The sequence below is a fragment of the Phascolarctos cinereus genome, unplaced genomic scaffold, assembly GCF_003287225.1.
Source record: "Phascolarctos cinereus isolate Bilbo 61053 unplaced genomic scaffold, phaCin_HiC Scaffold_7;HRSCAF=346, whole genome shotgun sequence".
Classification (NCBI taxonomy): domain Eukaryota; kingdom Metazoa; phylum Chordata; class Mammalia; order Diprotodontia; family Phascolarctidae; genus Phascolarctos; species Phascolarctos cinereus.
In genome coordinates, this window is record NW_027556180.1 from 181,612,241 (window position 1) to 181,634,955 (window position 22,715).

At 37.3% G+C, this 22,715-nt stretch overlaps 1 protein-coding gene across 33 annotated transcripts in view; it reads right to left on the bottom strand.

The window, feature by feature from the left end:
* MAP4K4 (mitogen-activated protein kinase kinase kinase kinase 4) overlaps positions 1-22,715 on the bottom strand; it is a 267,340-nt gene that overhangs the window by 132,256 nt on the left and 112,369 nt on the right. For all 33 annotated transcript variants that reach the window (XM_078147407.1, XM_078147403.1, XM_078147414.1 and 30 more), the window contains exon 3: positions 8,538-8,594. In XM_078147407.1, the coding sequence (XP_078003533.1) occupies positions 8,538-8,594 (57 nt within the window). The remainder of the gene's footprint in view (positions 1-8,537; positions 8,595-22,715) is intronic.

A 22,715-nucleotide genomic window follows, 5' to 3' on the forward strand; every position in this document is an offset into this window, starting at 1 on the left:
TTAACTGGTAGAGGTGGGGTTGGGGGGAAAGGCAGGCAATGAAAGTTAGTGTTCTCTACCACACCACACAAGTTTTACAGTAACATATCAGGGTTAGGGGTTAGGGTGACAAGAAAGAAGTGGTAACTAGGGTGCAAAGTAACCCAATTGTTCCTTTGCCAACCAATGTCTGTGCCCAGAATGGACAATACACAAAGCATCAAGACACAACCTGAAAGGCTTTCAAAAGAACCTGTTAAAAAAGTTTGGGTGTTTCTTAATCAGTTTATAGTTTCAAGACCTGTTAACAAATATAAAAATGTAATAAAATAATTAATGATTACATAAATTGCATTATTTAATCTCAGAACCCTATTCTTTATGTCCTTTTCAATCTCTCTGGTATGAAATTAGCATTCTTTTTTTTTTTTTAATTAGCATTCTAAGAAGGTTTCATGTACCAGTGCCTAACATACAAAAACACAAAAGTATCCATACCTAGCTCCACGCACTAAAGCCTGGATCAAGGGATCGTGGAATGTAAGGTCTATGAAGTTGACTTTTAATTATTTTGATAATTTTAAAATATTTTTATAAACTATTTTTTATATTTTGATAACCAATATAATTGGTTTCCTTTTCAATCCTAGGTATTTTATTTCATGCATTTGCAATCATCTTTCTGAGGAATTATCCACCAGACTGCCAAAGGAGTCCACAATACAAAAAGAAAGGTTTAGTACCCTTGGCCTAGATGTAAATCCAGAACTATTCCACTGAGTTCACCAAAAGCAGCAGCTTTCCACTGCTGCACTCTTGCTTGCTTATAGGGCAAAGGCAGAATAGCTAAGCTCTTCCCCACAACTATCTGTTGCTCCTTTTTCGCCTTCATTTATTAGGAAAAAGAGAACATGTAGCTCAGACTAGGCTTTTTGATGGCCAAGGGATAACTTTTTCCGCCCCTTGTCCCCAAGATCAAACCTGAATGAAAGTCAGAAAACATGCCCTCTCCTGCTCCAAACAAGAGGAGTCCTTCTCCAAGAGCTCCTGCCTACCCACCTGCCAAGGCTAAAAGAGAAGCATCAGCTGTGAAATCTCTCTTTCTCTTTTGCTCCCAGGCTTCTGGCCAAGGTTCCTGTAGCACCCAGCAGGCAGGCAGGGAGGGGGAGAAGGGAGGGCCCCCAATGATGGGAGCAGGAGAGAACATGTTTTGCAGCTTTCATTCAAGCTTCATCCTGAGGTCATGGGGTGCAAAAGCTTCCTCTTGGCATCAAAACTTGCTCTGGGTACTGAGCATGTCTTAGAAGCTACAGAGGAGAGTGCTGACTTCATGTGTTCCTAGATCAAAGGACGGCAGCAGAGATGGAGGTGGAGCCTCTTTCCGACTTAGAGGAGGGGCAGATGCTAACAATGGCACCGTTCCTAGAAGCAATGGGAAGAGACAGAATCATGGCCCTCTCCCAGGGCTATTGGGAGAGTTTTATGGTTGTTCAGCATGGACTACCCCCAAACACAGGCTAAACTACTAAAATGAAATGTCCTTCAAAAGGTGGTGGTGTGGAGGAGGGGACATATGTATGGCCCCATCCAAGGTTCTTCTAAGTTCTACTGGTTATTAGAAAATACAATGTAAATTCATTATAAAAAAAGAAATTGCTTTATTCTTTGTGTACCCGGGCACATAATAGGTGCCTTAATAAATATTTGTTGAGGACCCAAGATGAAAAAAGCTATCCACTTCCAAAGAGAGAACTGATGAACTCCCAATGAAGGCTGAAGCATACTTTTTTCACTTTCTCAATTTTTTTTTTGCCGGGGGTGGGGGGGGAGAGATGAAAGGAAGGGTTGTGTGTTTTCTTTTGCAATATGGCTAATATGGAAATATGCTTTGCATGATTTGACATGTAAAATCAATTTATTATTTGTCTTCTCAAAGAGTGGAGGAAGGGTGGCAGACAGGGAATATAGAATTCAAAAACAGTTTTTTAAAAGGCAATTGGGGTTAAGTGATTTGCCCAGCGTCACACAGCTAGTAAGTGTCAAGTGATTGGTCTGAGGCCACATTTGAACTCGGGTCCTCCTGACCCCTGGGCCGGTGTTCTATCCACCGCTCCACCTAGTTTCTCCAAACATTTTTAATTGTTTAAAAAAATTTAATGTAATTGAGAAATCATTAATGAAATAAACAATCTTTTTAAAAGAAAAGGAAACGGACTGGTATAAAAGTATATATATCATGGCTTCTTAACTTATGAAGGAGGGGGCAGCTAGGTAGCACTCTGAAGTCGGGAGGACCTGAGTTCAAATTCGACCTCAGACCAAACACTTGACATTTACTAGCTGTGTGACCCTGGGCAAGTCACTTAACCCCAATTGCCTAAAAATTAAAAAAAAAACTTATGAAGGCATAAAAGCCTTAGAAACTTTCAAATATCTCCATACTGCAGTAAGAAATATTAGTGTTTTTGTTTTCCATCAAATAAATTGTCAAATAAATTAAAGGTATTTCTAAGAACTCAAATTGCAAAGCTTTACATAATAAAATTTTATATGACTTCAAAAAATAAATATTCAATGATTGACTGAAACAATATCAAAGGGGCAGTCAGTTCTGAAGCAAAAGTGTTAAAAATGGAAGAAGCTAATAATATCGCACTGCTGGGCTGGAACTGTACCGAAGTGCTATTCCTCCCCTCCCAAATCCCACCATCCAATTGCCCTAACACCAGAAGTCCATGTAGCTGACATTTACTAGTGTGGCCCTAATAATAATAATAATAATAATAATACCCAACAAGTCTTTGGTGAACCTTACCAACAAATAGGTCAAGTACAGGCGCTTCCAAGGCTTCCAGGAGAATAAACCACATTCAGATGGCCTAACAAAGCCATTCAGCCTGTGATTACTGTGGCCTGTGAATGACTCCTGGCTTTATAACTCAACCAATCCAAAGGTAAAGAGGTGTCCCGAGACAACCAACCTGGAATACAAGGTGGCTACATAGGAATTTCTCAGAAGAGGGCCATATGAGAGAGATACCTAGATCTGAGAGTATATTCCTTACAATACTATAAGGGCAATATCCTTCTAATAATGCCATACAGGTGGTATTCCTGTTTTACTATTAGCCTATTCACATACACACATGCATACCTCCTTTCAAGTAGTCCTGAGGATTTCAAAGTGAGTCTATTCAGTACTTTCTCTACTAGAAAATTAAAAAATTGAGATTTGTGGATATACTGACTTTTTATGTAAAGTGTTTAACATTTCTCTACAATATTTAACAACACAAATGGAGCATAAGAGTTAAGCTAGAGAGAAGAACAGGACTGCCAGGTGATGTAGAGGACTGTGCTAAGCTTGGAGTCTGGAAAGATTCATCTTTCTGAGTTCAAATCTAGCTTCAGACACTTAGTAGCTCTGTGACCCTGGGCAAATCACTTAAGCCTATTTGCTTCAGTTTCCTCATCTGTAAAATGAGCTGGAGAAAAAAATGGCAAACCACTTCAGTGTCTCTGCCAAGAAAACTCAAATGGGGTCACAGAGAGTCTGACACAAGTACTCAACAACAACAACCACTACCACAAAAAAGAGCATTACTGTGGCAAGAACTCCACTCAAGGGAATGGATTAACATCGTTGGAAAACGCAATTGGTTAAAAATATTTTAGGTAGGGAAAGCCTAGACAATTATTTATAAAAAAATTATGAAAATATTTGGAATTTTAAAAACATTTTTAAATTAAAAGAGATCACAGAATCATCTACTTAGAACTAGAAGGGAGTGTCAAACACACAGCCCAAGGGCTGCATAAAGCCCACAATACACCTGAGGGCTACCCAAACCAGATTAAAACTTGATTGAGAATTATTTAACAAAACAATAATAATGCAATAAAACAGTGTTAACATGTGGTTTTCTAAGTCATTATGTATCCACAAGGATCTTCATGTACAGTTTAACGGTCCCTGTTTCATTTGAGTTTGATACCACTAATCCAGACCTTGTTTTTTCTCAGTCATTCAGTCATGTCTGACTCTTCATGACCTCATGAACCATACAGTCCATGGGGTTTTCTTGACAAAGATGCTTGAGTGGTTTGTCATCTTCTTCTCCAGTGGATTAAAGCAAATAGAGGTTAAGTGACTTCCCAGGGTCACACAGCTAGTAAATGTCTGAGGCCGAATTTGAACTCAGGTCTTTCTGATTTCTGGCCCAGCACTCTATCCACTGAGCCACCTAGTCCAACTCTCCCCATTTAACAGATGAAAAAACTCAGGCCTAGAGAGGTTAAGCAACTCTCCCATGGTCAAACAGGTGGCAAAGCCAGAATCTGAAGCCAAGATTGTTGACTCTAGATTTAGCACTCTCTTAACTTTAAATGCTTCATTCAATTTTTAACTATCATTGTACTCTTTGTCCCTTCCATTATCTTTCTTTTCTCTCTTTCAAAGCACGAGGATGGGCTATATTAAGCTTTTCTAAAATCCAGAGTTGGGAAAAAGCTATGGACTACACATCATTCAAGACCAATAAAGAAATGTGCCAGTTTCTTAAATGCACCCAGAGAGGAAGATCCTGCATCTCATGTTCCTGAAATCAAACAGAATTAAAAATAAAAGTCTTCTCTTAGTCTCATTACTGGGGAAATGTCTCCTCTTCTTACCTATCCGTCAATATATTATTTATTCCAAATGAGAGCAGAAGTAGTAAGTTAAAGGAATTTAGCTCAGGGTTTTCTAAAAATTATAATCCATTCCCCCTCAATCACTATCATCAAAAATTTGTATTTGGTCCACAAAATAGCCAGGGGTTTCAACTACAATGATCTTTGCTTCCTCAACCTTATCTTCTTGTCTTGATCCTGACAATACCAAGCTAAGGGAATACCTCATCTACTTGCAGTAAATAGAAGAGCTCCTCGTGAATACAGATATGCACAAAAACATCAGAGGGGGTTATTGTACCAATGGTTTTTCCTTTGTTTACAAGCAAGGGCTCAATTTTAGAGGTGGGGAAAATTTAGAAGTGACTGCAATGAAGTGAAAATGTTTAACGTCTATAGTTATTTTTAAATTGAACAATAACAAAACAATGAAATATCAAGTATGTAAAGTTAATTTAGGGTCTACTTCTTGGTTTGCATTACACCCACCACCTCATTTGCTTTAAATCCTGGATCTAAAGAAACATCCTGGATACTGAGCTAGTGTTTAATTTCATGGCTGCTTTAAGGGTATTTTTATCTTGCATGTGTCCCACAACCCTTACTATATTTTCCAAGCAAGGAATTAAGGCTACACACACACACACACACACACACACACACACACACACTCTCTCTCTCTCTCTCAAGTATATAGTTTCAGAATACTAAGTCCTCCACTGAAAAAGATGTAACTTATGACAGGAGAAATACTATAGCTGATTACATATGGCTAATTTATTAGAACTCCTTTTGAAGCCAAACATACACAGATAGACCTAAACTAATTATTTTTCTAGACTACAACAATCTGTCTAGCATGGAATCATACAGGGGGAGAGGAGATAAACTGGGAGAATTTCAAAATACTGTATAAAAATTATCATTATATGTGGATTATATTTTAATACAAGTGTTTTAATCTTTTTTGGGGGGAGAGGGGGTAGAAGAAGAGTATATAAGGGAGACTTGAATTCATTAATTAACTCTTGGTGTGCTACCCATTTTCAAAAGTAGGAGGTCAGCAGATTTCTGTAGCTTAGTATTACAGCTGCCAGAAATACCTAGAAGTTACATGATTTGCCCATAATCATGCAGGCTAGTGGACAACAGAGGCAGAGCTGAACTCTACAGCTTTTATCCATTCCACAAACATCCCTTTCACTTTTGACCATAACACTAAAGAAAACACTGGTATCTTTATTTCCTATTTTTCCATCTATAAGAGAAGATAATATTTGCTACCCTGGACAATTCATGCCAACTAATCACTACACAACTCAGCATTCATTCAATTAATTTTGTTTTTCCTCTCCACTGAAATTAGATTAATTTGTCACTGTTTATCATGCTTTCAAATAATCCTTTTTAAAAAAATCTTAAAATAAATTATTTATGAGAAAATTTCAGTTCAAACACTGAGGTGCATACCATGATAGAGATTAAGGTATGAAATAGTTCATGGAAGACTATAAAGTTATATTGAACAGAAAAGCACTTCATGACCTCTACCTGAAAGTAGTGCTCCCAAAATAATTCTATCAAATAATGACTCTGATGTTCCATCTCATAACCATCAGGCAAAGCTGATAAAAAAGGAAAATGACAAATGTAGGAAGAGAGCCCCCATTAATACACTGTTAGGGGAGCTATGAATTGTTCCTGCCATTCTGGAAAACAAATTGGAACTATGGCCAAAAAGTTACTAAGCTGTGCACATCCTTCAGCCACTAAGATTTATACACTAAAGATACCAAACAAAGAAGAAAATGACCCCTGTATACAAAAATTATTTATATTAGCTCTTTTTTGGGGGGTAGTGGGGCACACAGGTAGACAACGGGGTTAAGTGACTTGCCCAAGGTCACACAGCTAGTAAGTGTAAAGTGTGTGAGGCTGGACCTGAACTCAGGTCCTCCTGACTCCAGTGCCACAGCTCTATCCACTGCGCCACCTAGCAGCTCTTTTTTGTGGTAGCAGAGAATTGGAAACTAGGAGGGGTGTCTGTCCATCAGGGACTGGCTGAACAAATTATGTATATGGTATAATGGAATACTACTGTGCCATAAGAAATGATGAGAGAAATTTTTCGGAAAAACCTGGGAGGACTTGCATGAACAGAAAGTCATTAAGTGAACAGAACCAGGACGACAATAGATACAATAACAACAACACTGTAAAGATAAATAGCCTCGAAAGAATCAAGAACTGTGATCAACACAATGACCAATTATGATTCCAAAGGATCCATGAGGAATTACTTATCTCCTGGATAGAGATATTACAGACCCAGGATATATAGGCATAGGCATAGATTTTGGTTCAGCCAATGCACAAACTTGTATTGCCTATCTGACACAAGAGTTTTGGAATATTCTCTCCCATGGTGGTAAGGAAAGAAAACAGATTTTTGTTAATTGTTAAAATTTTAAAAATTAAATTTTAAAGTGTTATGCCATTGAAGCCAACACACTCTGGTGATCTTAAAACAAAAATCATGTTAGTATATAGGGAATGTTTTTCTAAAACATTTCTAAAAGAAATGATAGCCCTCTCTCCATATGGTTAAAATAAATATCCAAAAAAAAATGACTTCAGTCCTACTAGTTCACCTATACCTAGAAACTACAATATCCTCTCCTCTTTAATACTGAAGGATATAATTACTATTACAAAGGATATAATTACTATTACCAAAAAACTAATTACAAAAAAAAATGCACACACAAACAGGTGATATAATATGTGAAAAAGAAAGGGGATTGTAATAAATTGGATGGGTGCACTTGTTTCACTATACTATAAACAACACCAGAATAATCAGCATGTCTCTCTGTAGGACCTGAGGAAGGATATGAAATTAAGAATGGGTAACTACCAGGTTGAATTTGGTTATGCCTCCAAATGTTAGAAGTTAATTAGATTGACCAGCAAGAACAAAAAGGGACCCAAACAGTCAATCTGTTAACAACTATCTTGAATTACGGCCATAATTATGGAAGACTAAATGTCATAATATGGACATACTCCAAAATGTTAAAAATATCCTAATAAAATCTGAATAGGTTATTTTTGGAACAAAGTAAATTAAAGTCATTTTTAAAATAAGCAGGCTTAAATATAGACATATACATACTATATGCATGTTTTATTTTAGGTCCAGGTCAATTTTCCCTTTTTCCCATCTAAAGCTCTGTTAACTGTCCCCTGAGACCATTTCAACTACTACTTTACATTGCTAAATCTTGCCAACAATCTGCTCCTCATTCTAGCAGATGTTTCTGCTCTCAAGCCACAGAAGGAACCTCACTGAACCCATTCCCTCATGTTAATAATAAAAGAAATGGCATATACACTAGGGAACACCTACCTCATCCCTATAATTCCATATTCATATGACTTTAATCTTCCCTTATAGAAATCCTTTTATTTTTCCATTTAAAAAAAAAGTAATTATGTTGCCAAAGAGATGACATCCACATTTGGTTTATTTATTTATTTATTAGGATGCTTCTGGTGCTCAGTTGTTTGGAAGCCATCTGCAAAAATTTAAAAAACTGGCCCCTAAAACTTCCTGCAGACGTAATGTCACATGAGGGCAATCTGAGAAAAGTGATTTCTTTTATATGAAAGTAGACCTAAATAATATCTTTTTTTCTTCTTTATGTAAACCTCTGTCTCTGTCTCTCTGTTTGTCTGTCTGTCTCTCTCTCTCTCTCACACACACACACACACACACACACACACACACACACACACACACACACACACACACTCCTCTACTTCTTTCCTTCAATTTAGATATTTACTTTTTTAACTCTTGGGTTTTCCCCCCAACCTTTACTTACTTCAGTAACATCCATGACTTTGATAGCTGCCAGCTGACCGGTCTTGACATGTCGGCCCTAAGGAATAAAGAAAACAAAGAACAATCAGAATCAATGCATCTTCCATACCATCATTAATGAAAAACAGAGTAGATAAGAAGTGTCCAGTATAATTACCTCCTCTAGGATGTTCTTCACATTAACAAAAACGTATGATGAAATAGAATGACTCTCCAACAAACACAGTTTTTAATACCAATAAAATGTTATTTAAGATAAATTACCTTTAATCAACAAGACAATTAGTTGTACTGACATGTTCTGCTTAAAAATCAATTCCCTAGCTCTGTTTTCTCAATTATCCATCCATCAAGTCCTAAGCCATTTAGATTAAATTAAAGACTGATCCCTGCTCAAGCTACCTTATTTTTTCCTTTTATAGAAATCTTGAAGGGTAAAAGAAATGACCAAATTAAAAAAAAAAAAGCAAAGTTCTGGTTTTCAACAAGAGAATATGAAATAGAGTTGTTGGGGATATCATAATCCTAAACATGGCATCACTACAGCCCGACTTTTACCAAACGAGAATGTTTCTAAAGTACTTTGCAAACATTAAATACTATCAGCTCACATTTATGTAGCAGTTTAAGGCTTATAAAGCATTTTCCCTATAACTCCCTTCGGAGAGAGGTAATGTGAGCTTTATTAGCCCCATTTAACAGATTAGGAAACTGAAGTTCAAAGAAATCAGTGAAGTAATTTGCCCATGGTCACACGGTACTGGTGCCAGGATTCAAACCCAAGTCTTTCCTGATTCCAGGTCCAATCCTCTTTCTACTACAATACACTGTTTCTGAAACATTAGAGAAAGGTAAGCTATTTCTATTATTCAGTTAACATCACTCTAAATACTGAGTGTGTTACCATGAAGATGTCATTTTTTTTTTAAAGGCATGTATATTAAAGACGTCTGGAGTATTGTGCTGCATACTGTTCAGCATACAGGGAATAAACTTGCCTCGAATTTTTTAAAAAATATATATCCCTTCCTCAAACCTTTTTCTTCCCTTGCCCTTCAAAGAAAGGGAAAAAAATGCATATGTGGTACATATAAGCTACATGCTCTTTTAAAGGGGAGTTAATACAGACCCACTTGTGTATTAAGTTGGCCAACAGCAATGTCTTTCACAAAACCACGGGTTCAAAGCACAATACACAGTACACTCTTACACATCTACAAATAGATGGTTTTACAGGATGATGCAAAATTCTGGAGCAGCATAATGTGGTAGAAAGGCAGCTGGATTTGGAATTAGGAGGTCTAGGTTTGATTCCCAGCTCTAATTGATTCCCAGTTGTTTAATTCTCAGTTTCTTCAACTGTAAAATGAGGGGGTTGGACTGAATGACCTCTAGGGTCCCTTTCTGGCTCTAACTATGCTCTTATGTTCATCCTCCGGGAGGAAAATGAAGTAAGCCTTAGGACATTAGGAAGTAAAAGACAAAAGAAGTGTGCAAGGAGGAAAAGGAATAGGAAACTGAGGAAGACAGACAGAAAATCTATTTCCGATCAAGGCCTTAAACATTAAACACTCATTGTTTTCATTAGCATTATCAGAGGATCAAAGGATTGCAAGAGGTAAGAATGGAATTACTGGAAAGTCACTCATGTTTCCTTATTTGCAAAAGGGGCTAACAATGACTTAAAACTATATGTTTCACTGAGCTGTTGTGAGAATCAAGTAAGATAATGTATCCAAAGAGATGCATAAATGTTAAAGCTTGATACGAAAAGTCAGATATAATTATTACAGTTGGAAGAGACTTTTACAATTCAGCCCCTACAAATCTATTCTTATTTCCACATCATTTCACATAGCAGCTTGATGTCATTCCTGTCCCAGCCAAATGATCATTTTCTGATTAAATCATCACAGTCTTTGTTCCTGAATCACTTCTTCCCTGTCACCAGCCCACCCTTCCCCAGGAAACACTGCTGGGTAATTTGGTCATTTTCCTAGGTGTAAAATCTTGCCAGACACCTCAAGATTGATTTTTAAAAGGGAAGTTACTAATTCTGCAGCATGTGGAGAGAGGAATATGTGTGTCTATTCTTTCCTCTTGCCTCTACAATGTGGCATCATAAAAACAACAATTTTGAACTTCTGATCAACTTCCTATACTTTCTTAAGAACTGACCCATAAGGCTGAAGGAAACTAGACCCTAGGTGGCACAGTGGATAGAGTACTGGTCCTTGAGTCAGGAAGAACTGAGTTCAAATTTGATCTCAGACACATACTAGCTGTATGACCTTGGACAAGTCACTTAACCTGGTCTGCCTCAGTTCTTTCATCTATCTATAAGATGAGCAGAAGAAGGAAATGGCAAACCACTCCAGTATCTTTGCCAAGAAAACTTCAAATGGGGTCACAGAGTCAAACAAAGACTGAAAAATAACTGAACAGCAACATATTGGTAGAGCTATGAATCTGTCTTATTATTCTGGAAAATACTTTGGAATTATAATAAAAAAGTCAAAAAGCTGTGCAAACACTTTGGCCCAGTGACACTATTAAGCATATAACCAAGGTCAAAGCCAGAAGACAAAGGTCTCATGTGTACAACAGCAACAATTATAATAATATTTTTTGTTGTAGCAGGAAACTGGAAACAAAGTGAATGCACCATCCACAGACAATGGCTGAACAAATGGTGGAAGGTATACATAAAAGAATACTGCAAGAAAATATCAATGAAGGGATTCAAAGAAACATGGGAAGACTTGAATGAAAGGAGAGCAATGAGAAGAAAGCATAATTAGGAAAGCACTATCTGAATATCAACAAAAATGCCAAGGAAAAGCAACTAAACTTGGATTACTTATACAGATCAAGAGCTAATCAAACACCTCCCTAATCTGCCACATAAAACAAAGGAAAGCACACTGGTCCTAGAATGAGGACCTGTGTTCAAATCTCACCTCTAATATTTAATATTTGTGACTGAGTCAAATGGCCAAACTTTGCTGAGACTTAGTATACTTATTAGTAAAAGGAAAAGGACCTCTCACGTCCCTTGTAGATCAACGATCTTATGCTCTTATTCTCTTCATAGGAAGGTAGGGTATTAACTGGGCAGAATGCCAGGGGTTCAGTAACAGGCAAAGTTTTTGTTAACCTGTTTTCTTTGTTCTTCTTTGTAGATCTAAGAGGTGAAGGAGTGGGGAAAATAAGGAAAGAAGGATTTCAGGGATGGTTCTCTGGGAGGGGAAGGAGAACTACAGCAATGTAAGGAAATAGAAAATATCAATTCAAAAAAAAAACTTTAAAAGTAAAATAAAAAGGGCATCAGAAAATGATGATGATGATGATGTTAAAAACAGAAACAATACCAAAATTTTTTCTAAACATTCCGGGCCATGGGATTCTACTTATTCTTTTTCTGAACTCCTTGAAATCTGCCCCTCCTAAAATCTAAGACGCATGTCAGACCGTGCTTGGCTTTGCTCTCCTCCACCACATTTTCACCCAAGGTCCCCATCATGGCTACTTTCCTATACATTTATTCATCTTTCCCACTTATTTTTCTCATAACAGGGAATAGACAAGTGCTGGACTTGGGACTGAGAAAGACCTAAGTTCAAATCCTTTCTCAGATACTTTACAAGCTGTGTGACCCTGAACAAGTCATTTAACCCCTCTCAGCCTCAATCTTCTCATCTGTAAAATGAAGATAGTAATAGCACTTATCCCACAGGATTGTTGCATGAATCAAATGAGATAACATATATAAAGCACTTTGTAAATTAAACATTTGCTCTTATTATTATCATTATCATCATTATTTTTTTTTGGTTTTTTTTTGGCTAGGCAATGGGGTTAAGTGACTTGTCCAGGGTCACACAGCTAGTAAGTGTTATGTGTCTGAGGCCGGATTTGAACTCAGGTCCTCCTGAATGCAGGGCCGGTGCTCTATCCACTGCGCCACCTAGCTGCCCCCATTATCATCATTATTATTAAGCTTATATTATGGCTTGTGGCTGCAGTCTGATTGCACTTCTGCCTCTACACCATAAGGACTACCCCATTTGGATGCTTTATACCAAAGCAATTTCGGCTCATGCCCCTGCTTCCACAATTGTACTATATTCCACATATATCTAGGACCATTTGAAACTGAACTTGCAGTGTTCTAACATCTCTTCTTGCTTCCACATATACTTATACATATACTTCCACAATTTCTCATGATGCATCTACTGTCTATCAGCCATTTCTCTGCCACAATGACATACCCCAGGAAAGATGATATAGTAAAAAAAAAAGATACTGATATCAATTAAGGATCTGTGATTCCACCAAAGCAGATTCTGGCCCCAAAGGCACACAAATAACCAAGCCACTCAATCTTTATACATAACAATGATCACAAAAATGCAATGATTAGTGGCCTAACTTCTGGCCATGAGCCTCTCTAAATTTGTCTAGGCTGATCCTAAGATGCACAGTTACTGGGCCTGTCCTAGAAACTTTTCTAACTTCGTTAGTACCTGATAAAACTTACAATTCCAGGAGTATAAACTTTAATAGTTTAGGGTTGCCTCCACAATGCAGCACCAGAAAGACTATGATATATGGATAACATATAAAAGACATCAAAATATTTAGAGTGCTTAAATTTTCAAAGTGGGGGCAGCTGGGTGGCAGAGTACATGGAGTGCTAGGCCTGGAGTCAGGAAGACTCTTCTTCCTGAGTTCAAATCTGGCCTCAGACACTTACTAGCTAGGTGACCCTGGGCAAGTCATTTAATTCTGTTTGCCTCAGTTTCCTCATCTGTAAAATGAGCTGAAGAAGGAAATGACAAATCAATTCCAGTTATCTTTGCCAAGAAAACCCCAAATGGGATCACAGAGAATCAGACATGCCTGAAAACAACTTAACACACACAAGTTTTCAAAGCAGACAAAATATGGCCAAGAAACAGTGAACTGGAAAGATCAATTAGAAAACGCATTTACTTCTGTGCTTCTCTGTCATCTAAGTCCTTAATCAGTGTTTGCTGGTGGCATAAAAGGGAAAACATCTGATATTCATTCAAACAGTTTTATAATTTTTGACATAGCCATAACTGCAAAAAAGATTCCTTGTAAAGGCATTTGTCACTAAGGCTTAATAATATTGTCTCAGACACTTGTTATGTAACTCTGGGCAGGTCACTTTTCCTCTTTCTGCCTCCATTTCTTCTTCTATAAAATGATAATAATGGCTCCCTACCTCAAAGGATTGTTAGGAGGATCAAAAAGGATGATATTCATAACAAAGTCTGCACACCTTAAAGTGCTATTTAAATGCTAGCTATTATTAACTATGGCCTTGAGCAGAGTAATTTCCCTTTCTGGGTCTCAGTTTTCTTCATTTGTAAAGTAAATTGAATGGAGTAGATGGACTGTAAGGTCTAACATCAATGTCACTATTATAAGAAACTAACTCTAAGGAGGGAGGGCTACATGAAAAATTATATAGCTCTTCCAGCAGTCTCATGCTTCTCCCTAAGGCACACAGGCATACACGATGTAAACGAATAAGTTTTATGAAAAGAAATATGAACTAAGAGTTCATGAATGCACTTTCTGTTCTTCCTATACAAATAACTCTGAATATAAAAGTTAGACATTCTTGATTTATTCTGACTCCCTACTATCTGATTCTAGTAGTAATTCTTTTGTAAATTCTCTTTCCTGGAAAAAAAAGTTACAGTCAAAATGAGAAAGATGAGAGAAGATAATACATAAATTATAGGAGAAAGGGGGGAGAGGAGAGGTACCTGCACTGTGCTGTGGTAGAGAAAGAAATCTAGAGAGTCTGGAGAAGAACAAGGAGAGTAATTAAGGAGTCAACACGGCTGATCTGTTCAATAAGAGGAAGGGACCATGGGGGTAGGGGAATCTTCCAGAGTAAGATATTATTTAATCAAAATTACATTATTTGGGTCTCCTTTAAATGCATCCTTTTAAAAAGCTTGCATCAGGATGACTTTCAATCTGTGTTTAATTCTCACTTTCAAAAGAGGATCACCTGCAGTAAAGTCTTAGGTTATCTGTCCAGTCATACAATACTGAGATGTTGTCTATGCAAGGCTGAACTCCCCCAGAGACATTAGGGTAAGATACCAAGTGGCTGCAAGATGACTTTCTTCCCTCCCTTCCCCCAGAGTAAAAAAATAAACAGCAACAAAATCACAAAATCTCAAGAGTTTAAGGATTACTTGTAGACCTCCTTACGCGTGGAGACACTTTAAGCTCAAAGCAATTTTTTTCCTGGATAGTTGCTTCTGGTACTATGGGAATTACTTTGTTGTTGTGTTGTTTTGATTGGGTTTTTTTTTTGGAGGGGGGGTCCAAGGTTTTCAAAAACTGACTCATATCTTTGCTATAGGCCATTTGGATTCCAGAGTTAGGGGAAGGGAAACAATCTGTTTTAAAATTACTTGGTGGTCTATAATTGGATGGATGGATGGAGAAACAATGGGAAGAAACCTTGACCTGAGGAAGCAATACTGGCTTCACCCTAAACTACAGGCCTTTTCTTTTGAATCATTTCAGCACAAAGAAAAAGAAAAAAAGGTTGGGGTAACAGTCAAATAAATATATTTGGCGCGAAGACTAATGAAATTGGAAAATTTTGAAATCTTGTTGATAAGCCTCTGGTCCTAATTAGAACCACTGTCTTTAAATCACAGCATATATGGTAAGGTATCAAATGAAAGACATTTTCTAATGTAGTTTTGTTATAACATTCAAAATAAGTCCTTAAATTTGCCTTTTGACTGAGTCAAAGTTTTACAGAACAAATCCTTTTACTAAGGGGATTTGTTCTGTGAAATTTGGATTCAGTCAAAGGGCCACACTTAAGGACCTAGAAGACCACAGGTTCCCCATTCCTGGGTAGTTGAAAAGCACTAGATTAGAAGCCTCAAAACCTAGGTTCACACCCTAGCTCAAATACCACCTGTTTGACAAGAAAGTCACTTCACCTCTCTGAGTCAGTTTCTTTATTTGTAAATAAGAGTTCTCCAAGTCCCTTTTAGGGCTGACATCCTGTGATCTTGTATCTAAAAATTTGATAATTCTTATATATAAGTATTCTTGGCCCTGGAAAAGGAGCTTCCAAAAAGGTCATATTTTTAATATGTGTATTTCTTCTAGTCCAACTTCACATGGTTTTTCCTTTGGTATCCTCTCATTGTCCAGGTTGGTTGCCTCACCTTTCAATCCAGGTGCTCATCTTTAGTCCTTTTTGGGGGGGGATAGAGAACTATCATCCTCTTCCCAAAGACAACTAACAATTACATTTAAGAAAGTATCTCATCACTAAAGGTTATTTTTTTGCATTTTAATAGCAGACACGTTAAGATCTGTAAGGTAGAATGTCAGATACTATTTAGACAATAGCCTAGCTTCTCTCAAACCAAATCATGTAGTTTTCAGCCCACTCTGACCACTGTTAATGCTATCCTGTGCTAGAATTATAGTTATAACAACTCCTGAGGCCTGCAAACCAGCTCCTGTAGTATTAAAAGCTGAGTAACAAATAGTGATAAACCAATCATTTAATTCACCTTAAAGTTCCCTATAAATCTCTTCTTAGTAATTTACAGAATAAACATCTGGCAGCCAAGGATTTGAAATTCAGTGTTCACCAGAACTCAGGTTCACCAATCATCATACCTCCACAAACCATCTGAGCACAACTTTTATGGAGAAAATCAATTAACAATTGGTTATGCTAAGCATGGTAACATTCTGACCTCTCCTTTTCCCAACAACGTTTTTTCAAGGAATGAATGGAACCGTGCATCACATAAAGATGGCTCCAAGACTTCCTCTAGAGCAAAAGTGTTAAACATACCTGTGCCCCTGAACCAGATGAAAATGTAATTGGGAACTACTTAATAAGATAAACAGAAATACAACATAACATACATAATATGAATAATGTGGTTTTCTTATGAATATGCTACCCACAGGGATCCTTATGTAGTTTTGTTGTTCTGTCATTTTTCAGTCTTGTCTGCCTCTGTGACCCCACTTGGAGTTTTCTTGGCAAAGAGATTGGAGTGGTTTGCCACTTTCTTATCTAGTTCATTTTACAGATGAGGAAACTGAGGCAAACAGAGTTAAATGACTTTCCCAGGCTCACATCGCTAGCAAGTGTTTGGGGCTTACATTTGAATTCAGGTCTTCCCAACTCCAGGCCCAGCCGCTCTATCCATTGTACCACCAGCTCCCCTCCTTCTGTAATTTATTGGCTCCCAGTTTCTATTTCAGTTTGAAATCACTGCTCTAGAGCACCACCAAAAGAATTTGTTGAAATAAAACATTTTGATAAACACTTAAGCTTCTTTGACTCCTCCACAGCACCTGGCATGGTGTCTTGCACACTGTTAAATAAATGCTTGTTGATTAACTAATGCTGCTTTTCCCTTGAGCAAAAGTATACGCCAGATGCCCTAGGGGTTGTTCCATGCTGCTGGTTAGAAAGCACAAGAAAAACAAAATTTACCTTTCAGCATTCCTATTTCCAGAGAGAATTCTCTATTGGTGTTTAATAAAGGATGGATTTGTGACTCTTAGACTGCTAAGCCCTGCTCTGCCTCTGATTACTCTTTGACTGTCAGTACATCTGTCTGGGGATGTTATGAGGAAGAAAGAACAGATAACTCTTAACTAAATAAGCCCTTTTTTTTTTTTTATCTCAGACAGCCCAGCTCAAACAAAATGAGTAGTTCGGACTAAGTGATCACCTAAGGTTCCTTTCTTTGATTCTGCGGTCCTGAGACCTCTTGCTAAACTTTTCCCTAAATATTCCAGTCCTTCATAGATCATCATGTTCTTGGGCCACTTAGCACTTATTTATAGATTAGTTTGTACTGAACCTTTGCTCACTATTTCCTGAAGGATTAGGCCCTTTTCTCAAATTAGATTGTAAATTCCTTAAATGAAGGAGTTTCTACTATTTCTATACCTCCCACAGGAAAATATAATTCTACTGACACAATAAGCACTTAATAGTTTATCTTTGATTTTCTTAACAATTTATTGAGCTTACTACCGGGTCTTACCCATAATAAGGGAATGAGCAGGCAGCAAGCATAGCAGTAGGGCCTTGCAGTTCTGTGACCAACAGAATTTGTTTGAATTTCAGAAGTCTCCCCTTTTAGCTACCAGCACACACAGATTAAGGACCTTCTACATAGAAGCATAATAAATACATTTTCTAATTGATCTTTTCCCCCTTTTCTTTTTTTCCTTTAGGCTATCTTCTCAGTGAGGTTGGAAGAGTGACTGGAATGGAATTTTTTAGGTTTCTTGGGATAGTGTTAATAATACCTGAGCTATTAGTTATTGAAGGGGTTCTCTGCATACAAAATGTTGCCTATGTCCATCAGTGCCCTTAATGAAAACAGTAAATGTGATGAAAGTATTGCATCCACTCATTCTCAAATCTTTGTAAAGACCTGTTGCTTAAGTACAGGCCATTTGGAATTACAGTTAAATAAACTTTTAAAATTTTTCTAGTTCCTCAATCTACATCTAGAAATTCTTTATATCTAAGGTTACTTTCCCTATGGAAATTATTTTAAACCCTTCATTTCCCTATCATCTCCCTTGTTTTGAAAACATCACCACCAAACTGAAAATGTTTTTAATCTATTATTTTAAAACATTTTGACACAGGTTAGATTGATTCTGTGAAACATTATACAAAAATATACTTATAATGCTAATCTAAATACAATCCAACTATTTCCTTAATTCAATCAGTCAATAGGATTTATTTTCTCCTATAAATCAAACACTGGGCTAGGACCTAAGAATACAAACAAAATGAATGAAATCATTCTGAGTCTCTATAAATTTTCATTCATATAATCTGTTAATTCATAAGGAAGTCTTTTTTTAAAAAAAGACTCTTCTCCACACTCTCTGGACTTCTTTCTCTACCATGGCACAGTGCAGGTACTCAACCCCCTATTCAGTTTCTATTGTATACTGTCTTCCCCCATTAAAATTTTAGTTACTGTAGGGCAGGTACTGCCTTTCTTTTTGCTTGTATTATATTCCAATGCTAAGCACAATGCTTGGCACATAGTAAATACTTAATAAATGCTTGTTGATTTGACTTAATCCATCTAATTTTTCCATCTATGGAATAAACCTAAAGGAGAGTCCAACAAAAACATGAAGTTGAGTCTTTTCAGATGGAGGACGGTGAGAACACATTTTCTATAGATATCTAACATCTTTTAGGAAGTATCTTTACAAATATATTAAACCAATTGTTCTTAGTTGAGGGGTAAAAAGGGGCAGAGGGGGGAAATCGACCTTGAAAGTGATACCTCATACCCAGCAAATTGGTAAAGCTGGTAAAAGATGGGAATAGTTGGGAAAATTGTGGGAAATGGGCATACTGATACACACAGTGAATTTTCCCAACCATTCAGGAAATCGATTTGGAATTATATAAAGAAAATTATTAGAAGAGCCATACCCTTTGCCTTTATGCCCTTACACCCAAAGGCTATCAAAAACAAAAGGCCCCATATGCACCAAAATAATAGCAACATTTTTTTTGTGTGTGGTAGCAAAGAACTAGAAACAAAGTGGATGCCCACAAACTGGGAAACAACTAAACACATTGGATTGGTCATTGGATTAGAGTCAGAAAGACTTGAGTTCAAATCTTGGCTCCGATCCTTACCAGTAGGGCAAATCCCTTAATCTCAACAATTTCCATAAACAGACAGAATGGCCAAGTGAAACAATCAAAACTGGAGTCTGCAAAATTATAATAACCAAAGAGAGGATATAAGAAGATACCTACCCCTGGCTTCTTTGCAGAGGTAAAGGACCAAGGATATGGACTACTGCATATAATCAAGACTTTCTTCATTTCATTTTTTAAAGTTCTTTATTATAAGGAATGGGTTGGAGGGATAGATACAGTGGAAAATGTAACTGGTATAAAAACAACATATAGCAATAAAGACATATAGGTGGGAAAACATTAAAAATGAAGAAACCTTATCCTCCCTGCTCTGTCGAATTTCCATATGGCTAGAGTTAGTAAGGACTGTCTATGATGGGTGGTACCTGACCCAGAGTTTCATAGCTTGTGCTTGCTAATCTTATAAAGAATGTCAACTTCTTGATTTTGGGGCGTTTTTTTCCCCTTCTTTAGCACAGTCTTTATCCTATTCTTTAAGACACATCAGTTGCCAGTGTGAGGCCAAGAAGAGCTAATTTCATGGGCTGCTTTTTTGGCTTTGTATAGTCAATGAAAATCTTTGAGGGCTTCAGGGTTTCCCTGATGCAGGCTGGTGCGACTCTTGGTAATAAACACAATGGGACAACTACTGGCCTGTTAAAACTATTTCTATTTCTACGAAGGGAGGTTGCTTCTTATGTGGCCCACCAAAATCGCCTGGAGGATAATAAGACAATGAAACTAAGGCAAATTTGCAAAAAAAACAGGTTTTGTAATTTAGCTGTTAAGGAAATTCAAGAAATTTACATGTTACCTACTTCACAAGCCCTATTCTGATCTCCCAAGTAGCAACTGCCCTCCTCTCCTTCAAAATTACTTTTTACATAGTTTGTATTTTTGGTGTTATCGTTCAGTCGTTTTGGTTGTCCCCGACTCTTCGTGACCCCATTTGGGGTTTTCTTGGCAAAGTTACTGGAGTGGTTTGCCATTTCCTTCCCTAGCTCCTTCTACAGAGGCAAACAAAGTTAAGTGACTTGCCCAGGGGGACACACAGCTAGTAAGTGTCAGAGGCCAGATCTGAACTTGAAGAGTCTTCTTGACTCCACCCCAGACACTCTATCCATTGTGCCCCACCTAGCTACCTAATATTTTGCATTTACTGATGTGCATAGACGTGCACATCTTCTGGCTGCTTCCCCTTCTACAACTGCCCTTCTTAACCTTCAAATAGGTCAGTCTGTCTTTACTTTTCACCCAATCCTAAAAAACATGCGCTTACTTATGGGAATTGCTTTTAAAAACAAACAAACAAAAAAGTCGTTTGTTTGTTTGTTTAAAGTATTTATGGTTGGTCATTTAGACTTTGTTTTTTACCAGACCTGCCATTTCATTAAACTAGCTCCCAATAAGGAAACTCCACCTGCCAATGAACACCTTGCACCTACTCTGCAATTCAGTCTTATCAACTTAGAGTTGCCTCCTACTCCCTGAGAAGTTAAGTGACTTGGCCAAGGCCACAGAGGAAGAATATGTTAGAGGTAGGGCCTGAATCCAGGTCCAGCTTTCTATTTTATTCCACCATGCTACCTAGACCACGCATGCATGGAATTAAAATCTTACTCTATTAATTACGGCACATGTAGGTTCATATCAATTCTCTAAGATGAACCCAGATCTACTACTTGCTACCCATACAACCCTCAAGCAAGTCACTCTCCCTTTTCTGAGCTTATATATTCAGGCTCCTCAATTATCAAAAGATAAGTAATTTAGGCTGGATGGCTTTTAAAGCCATCCTTCCAACTCTAAATCCTATGAATCCAGCTCTCTCAGGAATCTATGCAGTTTACTTTTAAAAAGTAACATGTACAATGGCATAGAACATTTCTGAGTACCTACTATGTGTAGGGCATTGTGCTAAGTAAAATAGAATCCAAACTTCACCGAACAAATCCCCTTAATAAAAGGATTTGTTCTGTAAAACTTGGACTCAGTCAAAAAGCCATACTTGAGGACCTAGAGGTCATGTGGCCTTGAGGCTACAGGTTCCCCACCCCACCCCACCTTTACTTTCACTTATTTGACATATCTGAGCAGTTATAAATCTTGTCATCTCTATCTCCACATCTCTCCCTTTTGTCCCATTCTCTCTACTCACACTGTCAACCACATGTAGTAGTCCAGAGTCCTACACAACCTAGAAACCCTCTATAACCTACATCACCTAGACCAGCATTTCTTCAACTGTAGGCCATGGCAACCCACAGTTTTAAGAAGCGCTGACTGAGCCTGAAAAATGTTTAAGAAGCACTGACCTTGACTACTGAAATGGTCTCCTAGTTTTCTTTCTTCCTGAAGTCTCTCCCTACTCCAATCCAGCCTTCCTCCACTCTTTTGTCTAAATGACTCCCCTACAGCACAGATCAGGCCACACACTGCCTCCTTAATCCCCCCCCCACTTCAATAAACTTCTGTGACTCTCTTACCTCTAAGATAAAATATACAGTCCTCTGGCATTTAAAACCCTTCACAAAAATAGCTCCAACCCACCTTTCCAAAATTATTGTACATCAACTCCCCTCTCCTGAACTCTGGTCCAGCTAATCTGATCTTCTTGTTTATCCTAACACTCACACAAGAGCATAACTAAAAATATTCAAACATGAATAAGGAAATTAAGGTATGATAGATACCATGCAATAAGCAGAACACTGTAAAGAAAGATGAAGGGATGAGCGCTTTAAATTTTCTGCTGAGTTGAATTCAGAAACAACTCACTTTTGAATATTTTTTTAATCGTATGTGAACATCTACAGAGGTATGACTAGCATTTTCTCTGACTTACCACCTATTATTTTATTGCTGTATTATGTATCTTTCAATGAAAAGTACCTTAAAAAATTCACCTGCTTAGCTAGCTCCATTGATCATATTAATTGAATAATTAAAATAATTATTTACAAGTAATCCTGTTCCCTAGGAGATAAACAAGAATTTTGTAAATATAATAAGCACATTCCATCAAATTGCCCACCAGAGCAAAAACGGTTTTTTTGTAGTGTTAATAAATAAAATAAAAATATTTAATATTTATTTCACCTCTATTTAATCTTTTTTACTTTTAAAATGTTGTGCATGTTTTGTAAATACACACTAACACAGTAGTACATATGTGAATTATAAGTATATGTGTATGTGTGTGTGTGTGTGTATATATATATGGAATGTGTGTTGAAGTTGGTTTTTTTTTAACTGATAAAAACATACAATCAAAAATGTGGAGACCACTCACTTAAACAGCAACATATTTATGCTTTCTCAGGCTGGGAAATTATAAAGTCAACTGAGCTTTTGGGAATGAATCCACTAAGTTGGAGGAGAAATAGAAGAATCAACTGACCGTGAAAAGAGAAGGGGCACAAGAGAAATCTA